Genomic DNA, 19,162 nt, shown 5'->3' with positions numbered 1-19,162 from the left:
TCAGTGCATTATGAAGTCTCCTGAAAGAGGTGGAGTAAAGTGCAAGTTGAAGCTGTGGTGGTGATCTCAACGGGTGAGCCCACACACACATAATGCCGAGAACCCAGTTGCGAGTCAACAGCTCTATGCTGAGAGAGAGATTCTGGAAGCTCCGTCCCTCCCACACTCTCTCTCTGGCTTGGATTCCTCCAACTCCTTTACATCAAACCCAGAGAAGGCTTTAAACCCATTACAGAAACACAGGGAAGGAGACTTACCTACCGAAAGCGCGGTTATAGGGCGCGACAAGTTGGGGAGTTGAGCCTCCACGAGTGCTTCGAGGCCACATAAACGGCCCCCAGAACACGACCCAGGGACGGAAGCATTCGTCACAGGTCCTCCGCGGGGCCACTCACAGCCCCCATCCACGTCCCCAGACCCAGACTCGCACCTCGATTGGGTCCAGGAACCTGGTTGACGAAGCGCGCAGTCTCGAACCGCGCGATTGCTTTACCAGTCTCCAGCGAGGGCTTCTCCTAAAGCGCGGCTTGCCTCGTTGATCTTCGTCACTGCGACCTCTCGCGTCGCTTCCTTCTGGTTTGTTTGTTTGTGTTGCTGCTGCTGCGAGGGGCGCTCTGGGGTTAGCTCGCTTGTCGGTTTCTTTGCTGTGCGGTTCCGTTCTGTATCTCCCCCACCCGTCGTGGTTTAGTCGCCGTCCCCGCGGGGTGCTGCCGCCATGGGGCTTACGTTCACGAAACTGTTCACGAAATTGTTCTCGAAGCGGGAAATGCGCATTCTGATGGTAGGTCTCGACGCAGCTGGTAAGACCACCATTTTGTACAAGCTGAAGCTGGGCGAGATCGTCACCACCATTCCCACCATCGGTATGGTTCACTTCATTGTTAGTGTGTTTTATCTGTGGCGGAGTGCTGCGGGGGGGAGGGTTTGAGTGTTTCCGGGTGAAGGTTACGGTCGGTAGTTGTTATGGGGTTGGCTGGATGGTTTTTGTTACTTGCGTTTGAGGATGTTGATCAGGTCACGCCGTAAGAGTGCGGCATGTAATGTCATTTTAGTATGGATCTGAGTGGTTGTGCGGGGCGTTTTGTGTGTTTTGTTGGTGATGGGTAGGTGCACGTTGCATGAAATTTAATGAGCGTTCTTAAAATTTCTATGTCTTTTGGAAAGGATTGAGAAAAGTTGACTAGTTTGCTTGACTCTGAACAGAGTCAGTTGTAGGAAAGATAGGATATTATCGTGTGCATCGTCCTACTTGTGATATGTACACCATGCCGTAAATCTGCTGGTAAATGTATGATTCGATCCACTCCTCTAGCTTTTGTGAGAACCCTTATTGGTTTTCTCTGGACGCAAAACTTCAATTCCGCTACGCAACAAGCTTCGAGAGTTGTCGGAAAAAGCGACAATTCTTTCTTCAGCGTTCTTGGCGTGGTACAAATGTATAACAGAAGTTAATAGGAGTGAGGAATAGCAAATTTTTATCGGATTAGCTCTCTTTTTTATCTCTTATGTATAGCCTATGTTATGAATCCTTGTGCTAAAATTTGTGTGAATGTTGATGTTGTAGGATTCAATGTGGAAACCGTAGAATACAAGAACATTAGTTTCACCGTTTGGGATGTCGGAGGTCAGGACAAGGTATGTATATTTTCATCATTTGCATGGCGGGGTCATGGGATATGATAGTCTGGTCTTAGTAACTGGTTTAAACTCATAAAATGAAATTGCGTGGGTGCTGTATTTGAAAGGGCAGTCTCCGGTTTGGTGACCTGATGAGGAACTCGGTATGCCTTGACAGATCCGGCCACTGTGGAGGCATTACTTCCAGAACACTCAAGGGCTGATTTTCGTGGTGGACAGTAACGACAGAGATCGTGTTGTGGAAGCTAGGGATGAGCTCCATCGCATGCTGAATGAGGTAGTCGGCAATGCCTAATGGACGTGTCAATTTTTTTAGACATCTCGAACTTATGTGTGATTCAAATTGCCGTTGATAAGATATGAATGCTGTCAACACGGAAAACTAACTGATCTATTGGTCTGATTTTTCGGTAGGACGAGCTGCGTGATGCTGTCTTGCTGGTTTTTGCCAACAAGCAGGATCTACCAAACGCCATGAATGCCGCCGAGATTACTGACAAACTCGGACTCCACTCATTGCGCCAACGCCATTGGTAAGTCATTTTTCAATTCCTGCCTCACTTAAACGTCGGCAGTGTTTGGGGTCGTATAGCGTTCCACACTTGGAGCACTCATGTTTTGTGCTTGTGGTCTTGTCCTGTTACTCAGGTACATCCAGAGTACCTGCGCGACGTCTGGAGAAGGATTATACGAAGGGCTGGATTGGTTGTCGAGCAACATTGCCAATAAGGTACTGCTAGCACATTGAGAAAAGATGAAGTTAATTAAACTGATGCAGATTTATTGTATGAAGGTTTTCCATTGGTACGATACATTTTATTTATAATGTACAAGTGTTGCTAACTTTGTGTATTTTGTTGTGTAGTCTTGAATGATGGTGCCTGTGAATATGGCGAGATGCGAAACTTTGGGGACTCACGTGATAACCCATTAACTAAGGCAAAAGAATGTAGTCCCGTATTTTAGACTCGACTAGGTGTTGTAAGGTAGATCTTCTGATTTTTAATGATAACGTCGCTGTGTATGAGTGCTTTGTTAGGCACGATATATTGGAGGAACGTCTATGCAAATATGCAACCAAGGTCCTTTATCTATCACTTCCATGCTTGTATCTGAGTATTTTTTGTGTGTGGTTTTGCAATCTCTCTATAATTTGGAGATCTGTTGTGTATGATATACAGCCATCAAGCATGTGGAACAATTTTGATGAGATATGTGAAATATTATGACAATAATATTTTTACATTTATTTTAGTAATATACAATAAACATATATTCAATGTGGCACTCTCACTCTATACATCCATCTCACTTTCAAATTGTAAAACAATTCTTTCCACTTATATTGCAAGAACCTTCTGTCAATAAAAACTGTTAAAATACCAGCGTCCACGAACGGGTAAGTGCAGCACCTGCCATCGATAGCTACATAATTCTGTCAGCCCAGTGACCGTTTTCACATTCTGTAAATCCAATCACTGTTTGAAACACGATCCGGGGCCATACGGTGAACTTCGTCCATATGCAAATCTGCTACCGTAAAATATAGGAGCAGCTGGAATTTCACGTCTATTCAGAAGACACCGAAAATGCTGAAACCTACTCACAGCTTGGGTATGCCCTACTTTCGTATACTCAAGCGTGCTCCAAAGACGCTCTGATTCAGGGTGAAACATTCATCGATGTTAATAAAAAAAATCTTTGAAACATTCAGAGACCCTCGAGTAACAACGATCCGCCATTCTTCTTCACTTACAGCTCTGATGAATGTGGCCGCAACAAAAAGAACACAAATCCTAAAAGAAATTTACATGTACCTTGGGAACAAAACTCATAAATTGGATGGGAAGATCAGATGTACCTGCAGCTGCTGCAGCACGTGGCCATATAGTTTGCAAGATATTCGATTCATCAGCTGTTTCGCCCCACATGCACACCTCCCCTCCCAACATAAGATCCTGCTCGTCCTTGTTTTCTATGTTGGAGAAAGGTTCAGTCTCGTAGAATTTGTCCCAGGTAGCGTCTAAATGGTCCAAGTACCAAGAACTTTGATCGCTTAATATGCAGCTAAATCCCTTTTTCACAGCTTGTGCACACGTTCCACTCTGAAACCTGATTTCAATTTTACAGACCGCGACATCAGAAAATATTTCAACTCTAATGAAGTTAGTCGTCTCAGATATGAAGTCTCGATCCTAGTCACGTCGTCTGTGAAATATAAAGCCGTGCAATGGTAACTTCTTTTTACGAATTATCGTTTAGAAAAATCTTGCACGTTACAATCCGCAAATATGAGGCTAAAATCTTTGGTTACATTGATCTATCACCACAAACCTGGAACTTAAAAATTGAAGGTACGACAGGTGGGATTTATCGAAATTCAGCCAAAATCTGCTAGTTCTTCTATTGACATTTTTCTGATAATTTCATTAGAAGAAGCTTATAAAGCTTAAAAAAAACATCATACCATGGTCGTCATTAAGCAAAGGGAAAAAATGAACACTGCAAGATCGAGGTTCGAAAATCGTACCAATTGTGGACAACCGTCTCCTTCTTGAGACGCGATGAAAATGTATGAAACGTTTCTTCCCTGTTACACCCAAAATTAGGCGTGAGAAAAATACTCCACCCTATTTTATAATTCAGAAATATGACTGCATTAACACGTACGTGTCAAAATCTTCCGTCCGATGCAATCTACAAAACGAATAGGTTCTAGTCCTAGAAGTACTTAACTATTGGATACTGTGGCGTAAGGACAAGGAGAAAGGAAAAATAGGATTACCAGTTCACAGGCACATAGCCATGCTTGATTGCGATATCCTGAGCACGGACTACAAAGTCAGCATATGCATCTTTCGCGGTGATGTTCCTGACGTTCAACCTACACAGATGAAGTTATTAGAATTAATTTGTAACGAAGTTGAAGGAAATTTCATATTAAGTATAGAAGTGCAAGTGTCAGTTCGTGATGCAGATTTCACACCAGTTCTGAATGTGGGAAGTTCGCTCCCAGCAACCTAGATACATTCATACAGAATGTGGATCAGGTGATAAACTTCAGCATTACTCATTAAAACAAGATTGCAATACACTCCACAAAAATGGTTTGATAATACAAAGCATAGGCAATATTTGGCGAGGACAATGAAAACTCATTGATTTATCACTAGAGCATTGCCATACTAGTATACATTGTTCATATATAATACCCCAAAACTACAGTATTATGAAAAAGTTACAAAAAGGGAATATCTATTCCACAAATCTTCAACTCTACTGTCAAAGATGCCAACACGGTAATTGCACAACTCAGAACAACCTATGGGAGATTGACTAGCTCTTCAAGAACAACAAAAACACATGAAGATTACTTACACATCTCGTACAAGGAGGTCAGAAAAAAATATGACTTACCTGTGTCAACTTCATCACCACCCAAGTGGGCAAATTTAAATGGAAAGACTGTCCTGAAATCTGCAGCAATACCAAAGAGGGATTTGTAAGCCAAAAATAATGCAAAAAGGAGTGATCAAGAAGAGAATACTCATACATGTGTTAACGTATGCACTACATTGAAGATATTTCAGGAGACTATCCCAGCAATGAATAGGAGGGTAACTCAGACCTTCGATTATGCCGTTGATCACATCGAATGTAAAATTACTGCTTACGTCCAACGGCTCAATGCACTTTGATGTGGGCCAAAGTTCTGGGTAGCCCACACCCCTGCCAAGTACACATCAGCAGAGTCAAATAGGAAACTCTATTATTAACTTTCATAATTAAAAAATAAATAACTCAATTATTTTTAAAATCCCTCGCTAGTATTGCTCGACAATTTGGATGAAGCAATTTGACGCATCAGCACTATCTTTTGACTATTATCCCTACATTCGCATTGGAACTTGTAAACATCCAGTAATACCACGAGGCTACAGATATTGAAAATATAAGGAATTCGTACACTGAACACCCAAAAACACAAAGTTGACCGGTCAACATTACCAAGACGCTGCGTGACCAGGCACATCCAACTCCGGCATAACGTTAATGCCTCTCAAACGTGCATATCTGGACAAAACTCCGTGTCAATAACAACTACAGCCCGATGAACAAGATGCAACCATATAAGGAAATAGAAAGGCAATACAGGAAATATTGAAGTCATTCATAAAGACTGCAAAAATAGGTCGGAAGTTCACAACATTGGAGTTATTCAGCACTTCAATGAATAACAAAGGTGATTGACTTTTCAACAACTTAAAACGTCCGAGAGGAATACTGGGCGTTAGATACATACTCCACAATTTCACGAGCATCATCCATGGTGTAGCGCTCAGCATACGAGTAAGCACCATTCCAAAGCAAAGGGTATGAGGGAATTTCAATTGGGAATGATTGCTCGTCAACAATATGCCAATGCAGAACATTCTGCACACCATATTACTACTGTTGTTAGTGTCTCTTTTCGCAGCCTGGAAGTTTAATATAATCAATGACTGAAGACAGAGCACAACAAACAACTCAATTTGGAATGATAAAGTACTCTATTTCACCTAATGAAGGCCGGGTTGTTCTACTCGAAACTCGGGACACAGTTAAAAATTAACTTACAAGTTTGGAATATGCCATCGAGTCAAGGACACGTTTTATAGACGTAACTGGTTGGTAATGGCGAGAGGTATCTGTTCAAAGGAACTGTATGAGTACATGCAAACGCTGACAAAATCAAGAATAAAACAATGTCACGTTAAGTACTTCGTTCTAAGGCTAATAATATTAAAGTAACAAACAATGTTGGAAAAGAGGAAGAAATGTAACAGAGAGATACGCATGTACCTATAAGAAGCCCACGGTATGGAAATCTGGGAAAGTCTTTGATGAAGCATGGAGTCCTTCGTATTTGCACCGATTTCGATGTAAAATTGTATGACGTCAGCTGACTAAACGTCTACACATTGATCAAATCGTGTAATTCCACATTTAATAGTATCCCAAATTTATGATTTGTCCCTAAACTAGAACAACAGGCATTACAATCAACTAACCGCAGATATATGAAGACCTGAAAATTCAATATCCAGCATTTACACAGGAACTATCTTTTTGTTCCAATAACAAATGTGAACACTGTAGCAGTAAGTAAATGATTCACAAAAGCATTAGTGAGAGACAGACCTCAAGACCACGTAGAGCTCCGTAAACAGTCAGCGCCTGCCAAGATGTATCATCTTATCAGCAGATCATTAGGGTAAGCAAGCTCTCTGAACGGTCAACTACGACCTTGAGAAACAAATCATATGTAGTGAGCAATGAGTCATTTATTGCCTACACATCTGAAGTTCGGCAGATGTCACAGGCTCAAAGTTAGATGAATCGTTTTTTGATGTAGTGTCTACCACATCACTGCACGACACTTACTTCAAGGTAAGCAACGTTGGAATCTGATGAATCACGAACGTCCAGCATGTAGGACTCGTCCACTCCGTATTGAAGCTGTAGACGATACAGAGCCGCAGAATTTTCACCCAGGATTAGAAATGCAAGAGATGATATCTGCAACAATTCTGTTTTTGATGGTACAACTGCTTTCTATCCAAGTACAGAAATTTAAGGATACCAATCCAATGGTTGCTTCAAGACTCAACCAACGCAACTTACTGAAGGAAACGATATCGATTAAAGTGTAAATTCCAACGAATCCGCTACCTCTTCGTTTTGCGACCCAAGAGTGACTATGAGCTTCGTGAGCGCAGGGGAGGACGACCCCGAATGCTGTGCGTGCAATGAGAAGATAATAGCGTGATATCTCACGAAGGCCTTCGCAAGAGTATCTGGCACAGATGGCAAATTTGCGACTTCAAATTTGAACGTGTGTCCGTCCAAGTAGAGCGGCTTCTCACCAAGCACAACTTCTACAGGCATTGGCCAGATCTTCACATCAACTTTCTCCAATTCCCCTATAATCTCCATCTCGATAAATCCCCCGTTATCCCCGGCATGTACATGCCAGTCGCCGTTCACGTCTAGAATCGAAGACAATTGCGCCCGCGGAGCACCATTTCCTTCCACCGTACGCAATTTACTCGCCTCAAAAAACCCCAGAATACAAATCAGAGCTGCAGCTGCTACCCCCCGATGCTCCATCACATCTAGGACTTCCTCCACTTAACTCCTCAATTCAACTTAATTCTCCTCCTCTCCAACAGCGACCGACTTCCTCAATCCTAAAGAAAACCACAAAAGAGTCGATTCAACCCTCTCATCCCGTTTCAACATTCAAGAGACCATCAACTGCCGTAATGGTGAATGCATCGAGCTTCTGGCTCACTGACAATGCTTCGGAAAGAGGATATCAGAATGGGGAAACGAATCCACTCCACACCATGTGCCTCTCTGTTTCTAAGTCCTGTACAGCTGGAAGCAACGAGGTTGAAACATGCCTCTGTATTAATACTTGACCGCTGTCACTAAGAACGAGTTTATATTCACCGACAACACTAAATTTACAATTATTTCAAAATTTCAAAGATTTCGCTGCGTGTAGATACTCCTTCCATTACGGACATTTCCTGGGCTCGGTAATTTACAATGGGTAGTGCAGCAATTAAAGTTCCTTCAAAATAGAGTTACCAGAGCAGCATTATAAATGCGGTGTTGGTCTTTAAGACTATCTGAGAACAGATGTGGACGCAGCCTTTTCACGCATTGTATTTATTTTGTTACATGCATGGAGTTCGAGGATATTAAATCATTCAGGTATTCGATATTAACGACAGTCTATCATGCATCCACTACATCACGATGACAAGCGAAGAAACACAACTTAAACAATCCAAGTGCTAACATTTACTCTAAAATTATAAAATAATTGGAGACAAATCATGCAAATTCAAACTAAGATCAAATCATAGAGCTGTGATACATTTAAGGGCCTAAATTCCATATGTGCATACAACTGCCTTCAAGGCATCCTGCTTACTGAGGCACTCGGACTGAGAGACATTATCATTCAAAATCAGAATTTCTAAGCTACGCCATCTCAAAAACTCTACAATAGGAGTTCACTAAATCCTCACATTTCAGCTAAGGGACAGCTCACTTAGGAGCATAGAATTCCACATATCGCCGTAATCAAGACTGCACAACAAATACACAGCGAAGTTAGCGACACCCAAAAACATGGCCAGTTAAATAGCAAAATGTGTAAACTGCATTAAAACTTCAAATACGAGGCTAATTGACGTGTTGATGGTACCTTGTTGGCAATGTTGCTTGACAACCAATCCAGACCCTCGTACAAACCCTCTCCAGAAGTTGCACAGGTGCTCTGAATGTACCTGATTAAAACCCAAAGTCAAGGTTAGCAGGAGTATATTACGTCCATACAGGACATAAATGGAACTGCGTAATCGTAACATAGGAGAAATATAGCAGAAATACAACAAAGTACGACTGATTACCAATGGCGTTGGCGGAGTGAGTGGAGCCCAAGCTTATCAGTGATCTCTGCAGCATTCATGGCATTTGGCAGATCCTGCTTGTTGGCGAACACGAGTAGGACCGCATCACGTAGCTCGTCCTGCAAAAAACAAAAGAGCAAGTGGTTCAACAGAGGGAGCAGAATTCGGAGGCGCTCTCCATGGCAAGCCATCCTTAAAACGAGGAATGAGCTCTTTGTAAAATGCCCACAGAAAAAAGCCCAGAAAATCGAAGAGGCATCGACAAATACCTCGTTTAGCATGCGATGAAGTTCATCTCTTGCTTCCACAACACGATCTCTATCGTTGCTGTCCACCACGAAGATCAACCCCTGAGTGTTCTGGAAATAGTGCCTCCACAATGGTCGGATCTGTGAAACAATGAAAGCTAATTAGTTACATAACCAAACGACTGCTTACTCGTCCACACGACATCCACAAACCAGCACTTGGATACTTCCAATTTCTGAAATCGTAGGGTGTCACAAAACCTCATGGCCGCATCCTCAACTAATAAGCGCAAATCATCGTAGGCAAATCGTACCTTGTCCTGACCTCCGACATCCCAAACGGTGAAACTGATGTTCTTGTATTCAACGGTCTCCACATTGAACCCTGCATTTACACCACCCACACATTTCTCAGTTCGAGTCCAACTCTACAAAATGAAACTCAACCTACGTTCACACACACACGCACACGAGTAAAAATAAAAATAAAAATAAAAAATAAAAACATCCTGCCAACCTTGTAATACTCTCCGACCGTAACCCTCACCCAGAACCACTCAAACCCCCCCGCACTCCGCCACAGATAAAACACACTAACAATGAAGTGAACCATACCGATGGTGGGGATGGTGGTGACGATCTCGCCCAGCTTCAGCTTGTACAAAATGGTGGTCTTACCAGCTGCGTCGAGACCTACCATCAGAATGCGCATCTCCCGCTTCGAGAACAATTTCGTGAACAGTTTTGTGAATGTAAGCCCCATGGCGGCAGCACCCCGCGGGGACGGCGACTAAACCACGACGGGTGAGGAGATACGAGCGATGAAACCAACGCGCAGGCTAACCCCAGACAGAGCACCCCTCACAAACCAACAACAACAACAAGAACGAGGGTGCAGGGCGAAGAGCTCTTAGTTTCCAGAACACCGCGTGGATGATGATGTCTCCGTTGGAATATGAGCTATGCCTGACCCTAGCCTAGCTCAGAGTCTCAATCATGTGCGGGTACCGGGTATCCCAGGTCGTCAATCCGGTTCTTGGACTGAATCGAGGTGTGGCCCCTGATAACAGGACGTGAATGGAGACCATGGATGGCCCGATCGAAGGGCTGTGATGGGGAATGACAGTAAGAGAGTCTTTTCTCTGCGTTCTTCAACCAACTTAGCTCACTCTTCGAGTGTCTTGTTGCACTACTTTTTTAACTTTTCATTGAGGTCAATATTTACTTGAAATATTTTTTTGAAGCATATCAGTTGAAGGTTAATATATATATATATATTATTTATATATAATTTTTAGTTATTTTCGTGATTTTAAAGTAGAGTTTAAAATGCTGGTAACTGTGACCCGTGTGAAGAATTTGTAAAAATATTAGTTTTATTTACGCACTAAACACATGCATGCAAAACTTATGTACAGAGCATGGATGATTCTTCAGTTTACTGTAAGCGTGATAACAATAATAGGCTACAAATTGTGTCTGCATAGCAAATAATGGAATGGTTGAGGTGAAACTTGTTATTTGTAACTTATTATTTGTTTAATTTATTTTACTTTTCAAATTTATGTTGAAATAAATTTCAAGATACAAACAAATAACCTTACAAGCCAGAAAGTTCAATTAAAAATCCCAAAAAACGTATAATAACCTGTGAGGACAAGGCTGGTTTTTTTGTGCATATATAGGCATCGTATAATTTACAATTAATGATATTCAAATACCTGTTTTTTTAAAATTAATGATTCATTTTTTTATTATTTTTATTCTATTTGTATTTTTAAAACAATATTTACTGGTTGCAAAAAAAGTAGTCGTAAAGAGATAATATATTTTCTCTACGAAAAATACTTTCAGTTTCGATATTTTTACGGATATAAATTGATTCAAATATTAAAAAAAGCTTGAAAAAAAGATTGTTTATTTTAACTAAGTTATATGAACTACATATAAGTATCACTGAAATGATACATCTATAACACTACACACAATTTTTTTTTTTTAATCGCGAGCAGTATGAGTGAATTTCATAAATATCATGATATTCATAAATTCATAAATATGCATTGTATAGTAAAGTTTTTGATGTGAATCAATGAACATGATTTTCGAAGTTATAACAAAATGTTTAGATTGAACTTCGTCCTTCAGATGATTCAACAATCGGCGGAGGAGATTAGTCGTCTGCGGAATTCGGTGACCTGCCTCACGGTCTTCAGGTCCCCAGCCATCGGTGAAGAGTGCATGACTCACACGGTTAAAGGCCTACTCCCCCTCAAGATTCTCAGGCTGGAGGCCTCATTTTCTCGTTTTCTCGTTTTCACGTTTTCTCTAGTCGCGTGCATAAAGCTGCTGCCCTACTTCGCCATAGCTAGAATAAGCAGAGATGAGAAAATTCTGGCCACATCGCGAGGGGAGGAGGAAAACTTTGATACACACCTCAGAACGATGCGCTTCGAACGAAGCCGAGATCAATGGTGAAATGTGATGGTCGCACCGGTGTCCAGGTAATTACTTGTGCCAGTCATGAAGATAGGGCATCCTTGACTCAAGTTCCACTTTCGCTATATCGAGGGTGAGGATTTGGAGAAAGATGTAGTTCGCAATGGTGGCTCAAGTCATTTTTCACCCTGAAGGTGTGGATGTTCGATTGTCCATTGGCACATTCGTGTGATTCACTCATTTGAATTCTTTTAGACGAGGGGCTGTTTGATAGAGGATGCTAGCGGTAAGATAAAGTGGCGGCGATTACTCCGCTACTGAGGCTTTGATTCAGATGTTGAGGACGAGAACGCTGAAGTTTGCTTCTTTTCAAGCATGGAAGGAAGAATTGATGGATTTAGGTTAAATTTTCCAGTTAGATTAATAATCGTAGAAGAGAGTATAATACAAGTGCTCTTCAATCTATTAGGCTGTTCATAGAGGTCTATGAGAATATCTTGCATATTTTTCTCTTCTGGTCACGAAGTCTTAGCAGATTTGGTACAAGTATCTCCAGGAAGAATTTGTAAGTCTTTACGTCGATCGGTGATCGATGTTCTTCTGCACGGGGAAATTTCAATGCATCAGGAATGTTGTTTAATGAGCACAGGATGGATTAAAAGTGAGTTATACGACGTTAATTTGCTTTGAATACCTATTTTTTCTAGAGCACTTGCTGCTGGCGAGGTTGATGCGAGAAATTTTTAGTTTAGGTAGGCTGGGAAAAAACTATTGGTAGAGAAAATCAAAATTTGGTGGAATTGTTACTCTTGCCATACAACTATTGTGCTCACATATTTAGTTCATCGTAATTGTGGACTCGATTGGGATTCCGGGGGCTCCTTCTCGAGACATTATTCTTTCATTCTTTGCCAACCCTTGTGTGATTCATTTGGAAGGAGACCTCCTTGACGTCAAATTATATGTGCTTGACTTATAGCGATTTGATGCAGCGTTGAATTGTTTCAGGCATTCCAATGACCTCATCCCCGTATTCATCAGAATTATCAGGGGCTTGTTATACAGCACTTATTCCTGCGTCAGGGACTGGTGGACTCTGAAAGGGTTTTGCAAGATGTTGAACAGATATGGCATGGACAGATTCAAGAAGGCGGAATCTGTCGAACCTTTCTCTGTAAATCCAGGAGTTGTTAAGCAAGCTATCACTCCGTCTCAACCCCGGGTTCCTCCGCCTGCGCCCCCAGCAGAAGCTCAAGCCGCTGCGGTGGGCTGTCTTCGTCCTTTCAATTCAATGTTCTTGAAATGCTAATACAGTATGCAAGAATACAACTTGTCTTCCTCACTGATGCTTTTTGATGCTGCCCGAACGTTGTGAGTGAGTAACTCTAAACGGCAGTTATGCTTAGGTCTTCAAAACTTAGAGGTCACTTGTTTAAAGTGCAGACTTCTAGCACATCATTGGGACAAGGTGGATCTAACTGGCAACCTCCTGAATGGGCCGCGGAGTTTAAGAACGGGGTTCATGTTCTGGAAGTGGTTAAAGATGGTACAGTGGTGGACAAGATTTCTCTTGAAAAAAGGCGGGCACTGTTTGGGCGTCAAGCTTTAATGTGCGATTATGTGCTGGACCATCCGTCAGTGTCTCGGCAGCATGCTGCTGTTGTACTGCACAAGAATGGAAGGTTTGAATTTGCAAAATAGCTTTTATTGCCGTCATTGAATTCACTTGGTGAATAGATTCACTGTTCAATGTTTTTGCCAGAGCTAATCTGGCCTTTATACACTGGTCACGGTGACAGAACGGTCATGGGATAGCTCAAAGATGCAAATTTGAACATGTGTTCAATCAAATAGTTAATATTCGTTCAAGTTTGGTGTCTAAGACCACAACCATCACGGTGGTCATTTTGCAGTGTGTATGTTATTGATCTAGGTTCTGTTCATGGGACCTTTGTGGCAAATGAACGCCTTACGAAAGACAATCCAGTGGAACTAGAAGTAGGCCAATCTCTCAGATTTGCAGCGTCAACACGGACCTATGTTCTCAGAAAAGTTGTTCGAGATCCACCTACAGGTTCTGCAGAGGTGCCAGCACAATTTGTTTACCCGCCAGGTCCAGATATGAGCGATGAGGAAGCAGTTGTGGCTTATAACACAAATCTCAACAAGTTAGGAGCTCCAAGTCCAAATCCTGTTCCAACAGTCACATATCAGAGGTATTTCCTACGAGATGAATGAGTTTTGGCATTTTGCAGCAATTTTGAATTTCGCAATAAATTATCTTAGTAACATGATTCATATATCAAGAAGCCTGCTATTTAACACTGGCACTAATGTTTAAGTCACATATCAGAGGTATTTCCTACGAGATGAATGAGTTTTGGCATTTTGCAGAAATTTTGAATTTCGCAATAAATTATCTTAGTAACATGATTCATATATCAAGAAGCCTGCTATTTAACACTGGCACTAATGTTTATTAAAATCATGGAGTGCATATGTGAAGCCTACAAGATTATATGTATACAATGCTTCTGTATATGAGATTTAACCTTCAAGGTTTGTCATGTAATTCCTCGTTCTCTCCACCCACTACAGAATCACAGACCTAGCGTGTGCAGGTACAAGAGGAACTATTCCACAGACTCGAAAACAAGAGAAGAAAATGCTAGTGAAAGGCCTACAAAACGGATTAGGAAGTCTCGGGTGTCCTATCGAGATGAATATGGTGGGATTCTAGCTGAGGTTGTAGGAATCTCCGATGGTGCAGATGTGAGTACAGAGCCAGGACCAATTGGTGTAAGAGAAGGGAGCTTAGTTGGGAAGTATGAATCACTAGTACAGGTCACAGTTATTCCGAAAGGGAAAGATGATTCTAAGGGGAAAGTACAGGGTGGGTCAGTGCCTGGTGTGACTGAAAAGCTAAAACAATACTTGGAAAAGGTTAAGTCTCCTGGTAAAGGTGGTCTATATGAAGATATGTATTCAGTATCAGGATTAGTGGGTAGTGGTTGGGCGGGACCCACCCGAAGGGCTTCAGACGGAGCCAATGCAGATGGGGGGAGTACCTCACCTGGAATAAAGATTGAGAAAGGCAAGGATGCAGCACATTCTGATGGCAATTTCGAAGGTGCTCAACTGAAGAGCTTAATCCCAGGAAGTCGTGGGTTGACAAAATATGACAATGATGATCTCTTTGGGGATGCAGAGGATAGATCTGTAGCTGCATCAGTTGTCTCAAAGTCTTAGAAAAGTAAAGTTAAACCACATCTATTTTCTTAATTATTTTTCAAGTGTATGTCATGTTACGTTTTTGGCTCTAGCTGTTGTTTCTCATGAAAAATGACTTCATGCTCGTCTTTCTCGTCTCGCGTTTGGAGTGCAACACATCGGGTGAACAATTGGAGAGCGTGGATTTTATGAGCACCATTTAGTTTTATGAAACAGGACGAGATTCTAGTGCAACTAATTCCAAACAGCTCAGTGTCATTCGTATAAACGTAGGGGAGTTCAAAAGCAACAATTACATGCGCAAACATGGTCTACAACTAATTTCAGCAATTCCACCGTGAACTTGGTGCAGATTGCTATCCCCATCACTTGAAGTTGGAAATGTCCAAATGGCATTTGTGTGTCCCTTTGTCGGTACAAGTAATGCATGGCATGAAACGGTTCTCTGTTGCAGGTTTGGTGACGTACTAGACAAAGTTTTTGGAAGTTGACAAAATATTCGCTCAAAATCCAAACAGTCGCAAACTCATTTCTCGGTCTTGGCATCACAAACCCTAGTATTTGACAACGTAACAGTCCATTGAGTTTGGTGCATTCTTTCGTGTGGGCTTACACAAGTTTCACCTCCACATGTCACTAATTTACGACACTCGCACCCATCAAACAAGAATGCATTGAAACACTGACAGTCTCACAAACTTCAGTCGACGTCGTTCAAGCACAACATTCTCAAGTGAAACCGTGCATGCGGGAATCACTGGCAATCTAACCGGAAGGAAATGTCCACAGTATATCAAGCTTGCTTAATGTGCCAATGGCTTAGATATCTGATTGCAATCTGAACGATTTCCAGCTTGGATGACCGCCCCAACCATGTCCTCAAGCACAGCCAGGACTATTTCGAACTGGCTACTTCTACTTTAGCGTCACTAACCTCGACCTCTCTTTCCTTAGCATCCGCTGTTTCCTCGTCTGATGAACATTTCTTCTTCGAAAAAGCTTTGGAATAACGTTTCTTCAGCTTGCGCCCACAGAGAAGGTATCGTATGTGCCACCTGGGATCTGTGTTTTTCTTTTCTGTCACCAAGATAAACACAAAGCACACGAAAACCGTTCCTAAAGCGACGCCAACACCAATGAAGACGCCTACCAATGTGGCTTTAGACCAGCTGTGGATGCTCGTAGACTTGCGTTTCAAACGCTTGGAAGACTTGGAAGACTTCGACTCCTTTCCTCCACTGCTGCCGGACTTCAGAAACCGGTGTTCTACATGTTGGGATCCTTGTGCCGGTGTCCCAACAATGGTGGTGATCACTTGTTCCGCGTCCTCGAGACGATTTGAGACTGCGCTAGAGCGAGACTGGGGCCGAGCAGATGCGCTGAGTGCAAGGGCTAGACAGAACAGCGCGATAGTCGGAACCTTTGTGGAGATCCTCATGGTGTCTACAAAGTATTGTACAGGGAATTGATTCTATGCTGAGCATATACTGTCCGATACACCAGCCATCTCAAAAGCTCTTGAATGTCGGCGCACATTCAATACAAAGGGAAACTTCACAACTAAATGATTCCTGAATGCACATCGAGGTTGACATGAGACGCAGTCGTTAAACTCACACACTCGAGATCTCAGTGCGCACTCACAATGCGGTCGCAAGCCGGTGGGAGGCACACCTACAGAGCAACCAACGCGGAGCAGAAATCGAAGTTGACCCAATTCGAATGAACTTGTTTCCGAGGGAATGTAGAGCGGCGAGAAATGGGGCGAAAATTGACTAAATGTGGGGTCTGACACCGTCGATGACAGAATGTAAAGCTAAATCTAGCGAAGGGGAGACAGCGGCTTTCCCCTGCCCCATCAAGGTATCTTCTTTGTGAATCGATCTCTTAGGTTAATCCATTCCCAGGGTTCCATGACTATAACTCTGAAACGTCTCCGTCGGTGCCGCAGATTCTGTCCCACATGGCCTAAAATGGCGGAACTAGTCCTCATCCAACGCCGAGTTGTGCAAGCCTCATACTCTGCATGAATTCGAAGTCTTTAGACACATTTCCAGGCACTTGGTGCGTATGAGTCATCTGCTCTTTATAGCAGTGCTGGCATCAGAATTGCTGAGCTGTGTGCTGTTCCACATGGGATGACTTGGATCCAAGAGATTTACTGTCCCATGTTCCAGTTCCAGCTCTTAAAGGGTTTGACAATATGCCATTGTGGGAAACCTAGCAACGAGCTAAAAGGAACAAGCGGGAAACATAAAGAACGACACAATCAATCTGATGGTTTGCATTGCGATTAGAACACTAAACATGCTGTCGGTAAGTTGTCGTTGTGAACAAGTTAATCGAGTAAATTTTCAGTTCTAATGCTCTTCGACTAAGCTGTGCAAACATCTTCTAATCTCTCATGCATCTCATCGTAAGGCAAACCGCAAATTTCTCTGATGTAGTGGACGAAACGACTCTGTCAAGCGATCAATCGTTACTCGCTGGTGGATTTGATGCAAAATACATGTGACTTACTCTTGAGCACGTTTAAAAAGGCTGCGTGAGTTTGTACTTGATCCCCACATTCCGCAAGACAAGGATTCGTAAGTTCTGGAACGCCCCGGGCTAGTAAAGAAGGAGTTGAAGATTGTCCCCGCGGTGGTTAGGATGTTTGTATAGCGCTTGGGTGGGAGTGCAACAGCCCTCGGTTAGCGAATAGATCGATTAGGCGAAATCTAAGCTGAACGTTGCTACTTTGCTCCCATACGGATCACATGCCATTCCGAGACTCGTCGCAAGGACCTCTTTCTTCAAAGAGTCTTGCACCGGGTGCAGTTTGGGCGTCACCGAAGCCTAAACTTTAACTAAAGAGTGTGTATGTGTATGTGGTCGCATGCGTAGAATGGTGGTTTCTGACAGCGAGTTTTCTAAGCTTTCTCGATAGTGTACAGCATCGGGTAACCTCATCCAGGGCAAGTTTGTAGACATCTTGAAGACAATATGTCTACAAACTTGCCTCCAATTCCTATTCCAGCTTTAGATGGTTTCCTAGTCCTGCGCATGCCGAAAGATGAGCAGAGCTGGAGGATCAACAATCTGCAATTGCTTTGTAACACCATCGAACTCGAGCCCGTTTCATTGTTTACTAACGGTGAAGTGTGGAAGAGTACTTAGAGGGGAGGGGGTAAGGATTAATATCGAGACATCTGTTGCAATAAGCATAATGTTGAGAGTATCAAGGAAGCCTTGATTGTTTTTATATCAATCGGCAAATGACTATGGTATGTGTTTTTTTTGTCTTCCATGTTTTATGTTGATGCTTTTGTACTATTTTAACCATGCTAATAAGTGTTTGTGTTTATGGTGAAAGGATACTTATTTTTGTTGTGCACATGAACAATTTTGGAGTTGTTGTATAAGCTCTGCTGCTATGCGTTAGATTTTGTTGATGTGCTTAATTGCATATTCTAACATGGAATATTAAGTGAAGTTTTTAGATGGGATTCAAGTAGGCCTTCTTGCATGTTGTTTTTCAATGCTTTTTTCTTAGTAAATATATATATATATATATATATATATATACTTGTGTTTTTAAAAGTTTTTTTTTTTTTTTTTTAAGTAGGATGCATTGATAAGGATAATATAGTTGATATGGTAGTATTAGTTGTAACAATCTATGTTGTAAGAACTCTATTGTTTTATGAAGTCAAAAAGTCTCTATCTTCTTAGCATTGTTGTTGGCAAGAAAGTGCATCCTATGTGCCTTCTAATTTGTCTTCCATTAGTATTAGAATTTTTTGGGAAATGAGGATTTTGTGATGTAATTTCTCTTTAGATAGGATTCTTATGGCTATTAACAATAGGTTTAGCTAATATTATTTCCCACTAAAGAGTAGATACTAATATTTGTTAAGAATGAGTTATTTCAGTGTATATAGGATTTAGTTAGGTTGCTAAGACTTTGGATGCTTAATGCATCTTCATAGATTTTAAACTTAATTCTTGCTAATAGTTTTGTAAGTAAATCTGCCAATTAGACATTTGTAGTATTATAATAAAATGCAATTTTTCCTTTTAAAACTTGCTCTTGGATAAAATAATTGTGTATTTCAATACATTTGGTTCTAGCATAAAAAATATAGTTTTGTGCCAATT

The 19,162-nt window shown here is 41.8% G+C and overlaps 4 protein-coding genes across 7 annotated transcripts; 2 read left to right on the top strand and 2 right to left on the bottom strand.

The window, feature by feature from the left end:
* Positions 1–557: 557 nt before the first annotated feature.
* LOC112289259 (ADP-ribosylation factor 2) lies at positions 558–2,735 on the top strand. The gene is made up of 6 exons (XM_024534336.3): positions 558–863; positions 1,565–1,635; positions 1,796–1,915; positions 2,053–2,171; positions 2,287–2,368; positions 2,504–2,735. Exons 1-6 carry the CDS (start codon positions 716–718, stop codon positions 2,507–2,509), a joined length of 546 nt encoding a protein of 181 aa, XP_024390104.1. The 5' UTR covers positions 558–715; the 3' UTR covers positions 2,510–2,735.
* A 124-nt stretch (positions 2,736–2,859) lies between these two features.
* LOC112289256 (beta-hexosaminidase 1) lies at positions 2,860–8,088 on the bottom strand. The gene is made up of 14 exons (XM_024534331.3): positions 7,351–8,088; positions 7,063–7,137; positions 6,820–6,855; positions 6,481–6,592; positions 6,256–6,326; positions 5,942–6,072; positions 5,647–5,712; positions 5,267–5,367; positions 5,056–5,115; positions 4,625–4,658; positions 4,424–4,522; positions 4,169–4,228; positions 3,500–3,750; positions 2,860–3,295 (listed from the first exon to the last, which is right to left on the bottom strand). The coding sequence occupies exons 1-14, from the start codon at positions 7,786–7,788 to the stop codon at positions 3,114–3,116; spliced, it is 1,716 nt and encodes a 571-aa protein (XP_024390099.1). The 5' UTR covers positions 7,789–8,088; the 3' UTR covers positions 2,860–3,113.
* Positions 8,089–8,539: 451 nt separating this feature from the next.
* Positions 8,540–10,222, bottom strand: LOC112289260 (ADP-ribosylation factor 2). The gene is made up of 6 exons (XM_024534337.3): positions 9,968–10,222; positions 9,667–9,737; positions 9,374–9,493; positions 9,105–9,223; positions 8,900–8,981; positions 8,540–8,781 (listed from the first exon to the last, which is right to left on the bottom strand). The coding sequence occupies exons 1-6, from the start codon at positions 10,113–10,115 to the stop codon at positions 8,776–8,778; spliced, it is 546 nt and encodes a 181-aa protein (XP_024390105.1). The 5' UTR covers positions 10,116–10,222; the 3' UTR covers positions 8,540–8,775.
* Positions 10,223–11,635: 1,413 nt separating this feature from the next.
* Positions 11,636–15,073, top strand: LOC112289258 (protein phosphatase 1 regulatory inhibitor subunit PPP1R8 homolog). 4 transcript variants are annotated; one of them, XM_024534334.2, is made up of 5 exons: positions 11,636–11,856; positions 12,800–13,055; positions 13,235–13,473; positions 13,705–14,007; positions 14,413–15,073. In XM_024534334.2, the coding sequence occupies exons 1-5, from the start codon at positions 11,837–11,839 to the stop codon at positions 15,038–15,040; spliced, it is 1,446 nt and encodes a 481-aa protein (XP_024390102.1). In that variant the 5' UTR covers positions 11,636–11,836; the 3' UTR covers positions 15,041–15,073. The 4 variants fall into 4 exon arrangements, with proteins under 4 accessions (XP_024390102.1, XP_024390100.1, XP_024390103.1 ...); XM_024534332.2 differs by having other exon boundaries at positions 14,398–15,073; XM_024534335.3 differs by having other exon boundaries at positions 11,680–11,856; positions 12,784–13,055; positions 14,398–15,073.
* The last annotated feature ends 4,089 nt before the right edge of the window (positions 15,074–19,162 follow it).

This window comes from Physcomitrium patens, chromosome 12 (genome assembly GCF_059467195.1).
Source record: "Physcomitrium patens ecotype Gransden chromosome 12, ASM5946719v1, whole genome shotgun sequence".
Taxonomy (NCBI): Eukaryota; Viridiplantae; Streptophyta; class Bryopsida; order Funariales; family Funariaceae; genus Physcomitrium; species Physcomitrium patens.
The sequence above is the reverse complement of the archived record's forward strand: the minus strand, read 5'-3'. Positions and strand labels throughout refer to the sequence as shown.

What these genes read in the sequence shown, in the direction of transcription:
- LOC112289256 (XM_024534331.3), bottom strand. Translation starts at nt 7,788, where the DNA reads ATGGAGCATCGGGGGGTAGCAGCTGCAGCTCTGATTTGTATTCTGGGG. An exon ending in GAGCTCTACGTGGTCTTGAG is followed by an intron (nt 6,593 to 6,819) that starts GTCTGTCTCTCA and finishes ATCAATGTGTAG; the next exon opens with ACGTTTAGTCAGCTGACGTC. An exon ending in ACTTCCCACATTCAGAACTG is followed by an intron (nt 4,523 to 4,624) that starts GTGTGAAATCTG and finishes TCATCTGTGTAG; the next exon opens with GTTGAACGTCAGGAACATCA.
- LOC112289259 (XM_024534336.3), top strand. Translation starts at nt 716, where the DNA reads ATGGGGCTTACGTTCACGAAACTGTTCACGAAATTGTTCTCGAAGCGG. An exon ending in ATGTCGGAGGTCAGGACAAG is followed by an intron (nt 1,636 to 1,795) that starts GTATGTATATTT and finishes ATGCCTTGACAG; the next exon opens with ATCCGGCCACTGTGGAGGCA. An exon ending in TCATTGCGCCAACGCCATTG is followed by an intron (nt 2,172 to 2,286) that starts GTAAGTCATTTT and finishes CCTGTTACTCAG; the next exon opens with GTACATCCAGAGTACCTGCG.
- LOC112289260 (XM_024534337.3), bottom strand. Translation starts at nt 10,115, where the DNA reads ATGGGGCTTACATTCACAAAACTGTTCACGAAATTGTTCTCGAAGCGG. An exon ending in CACCACCATCCCCACCATCG is followed by an intron (nt 9,738 to 9,967) that starts GTATGGTTCACT and finishes GTGTAAATGCAG; the next exon opens with GGTTCAATGTGGAGACCGTT. An exon ending in TTCATCGCATGCTAAACGAG is followed by an intron (nt 9,224 to 9,373) that starts GTATTTGTCGAT and finishes TGTTTTTTGCAG; the next exon opens with GACGAGCTACGTGATGCGGT.
- LOC112289258 (XM_024534332.2), top strand. Translation starts at nt 11,837, where the DNA reads ATGGTCGCACCGGTGTCCAG. An exon ending in GTACTGCACAAGAATGGAAG is followed by an intron (nt 13,474 to 13,704) that starts GTTTGAATTTGC and finishes GTCATTTTGCAG; the next exon opens with TGTGTATGTTATTGATCTAG. An exon ending in CCAACAGTCACATATCAGAG is followed by an intron (nt 14,008 to 14,397) that starts GTATTTCCTACG and finishes ACAGAATCACAG; the next exon opens with ACCTAGCGTGTGCAGGTACA.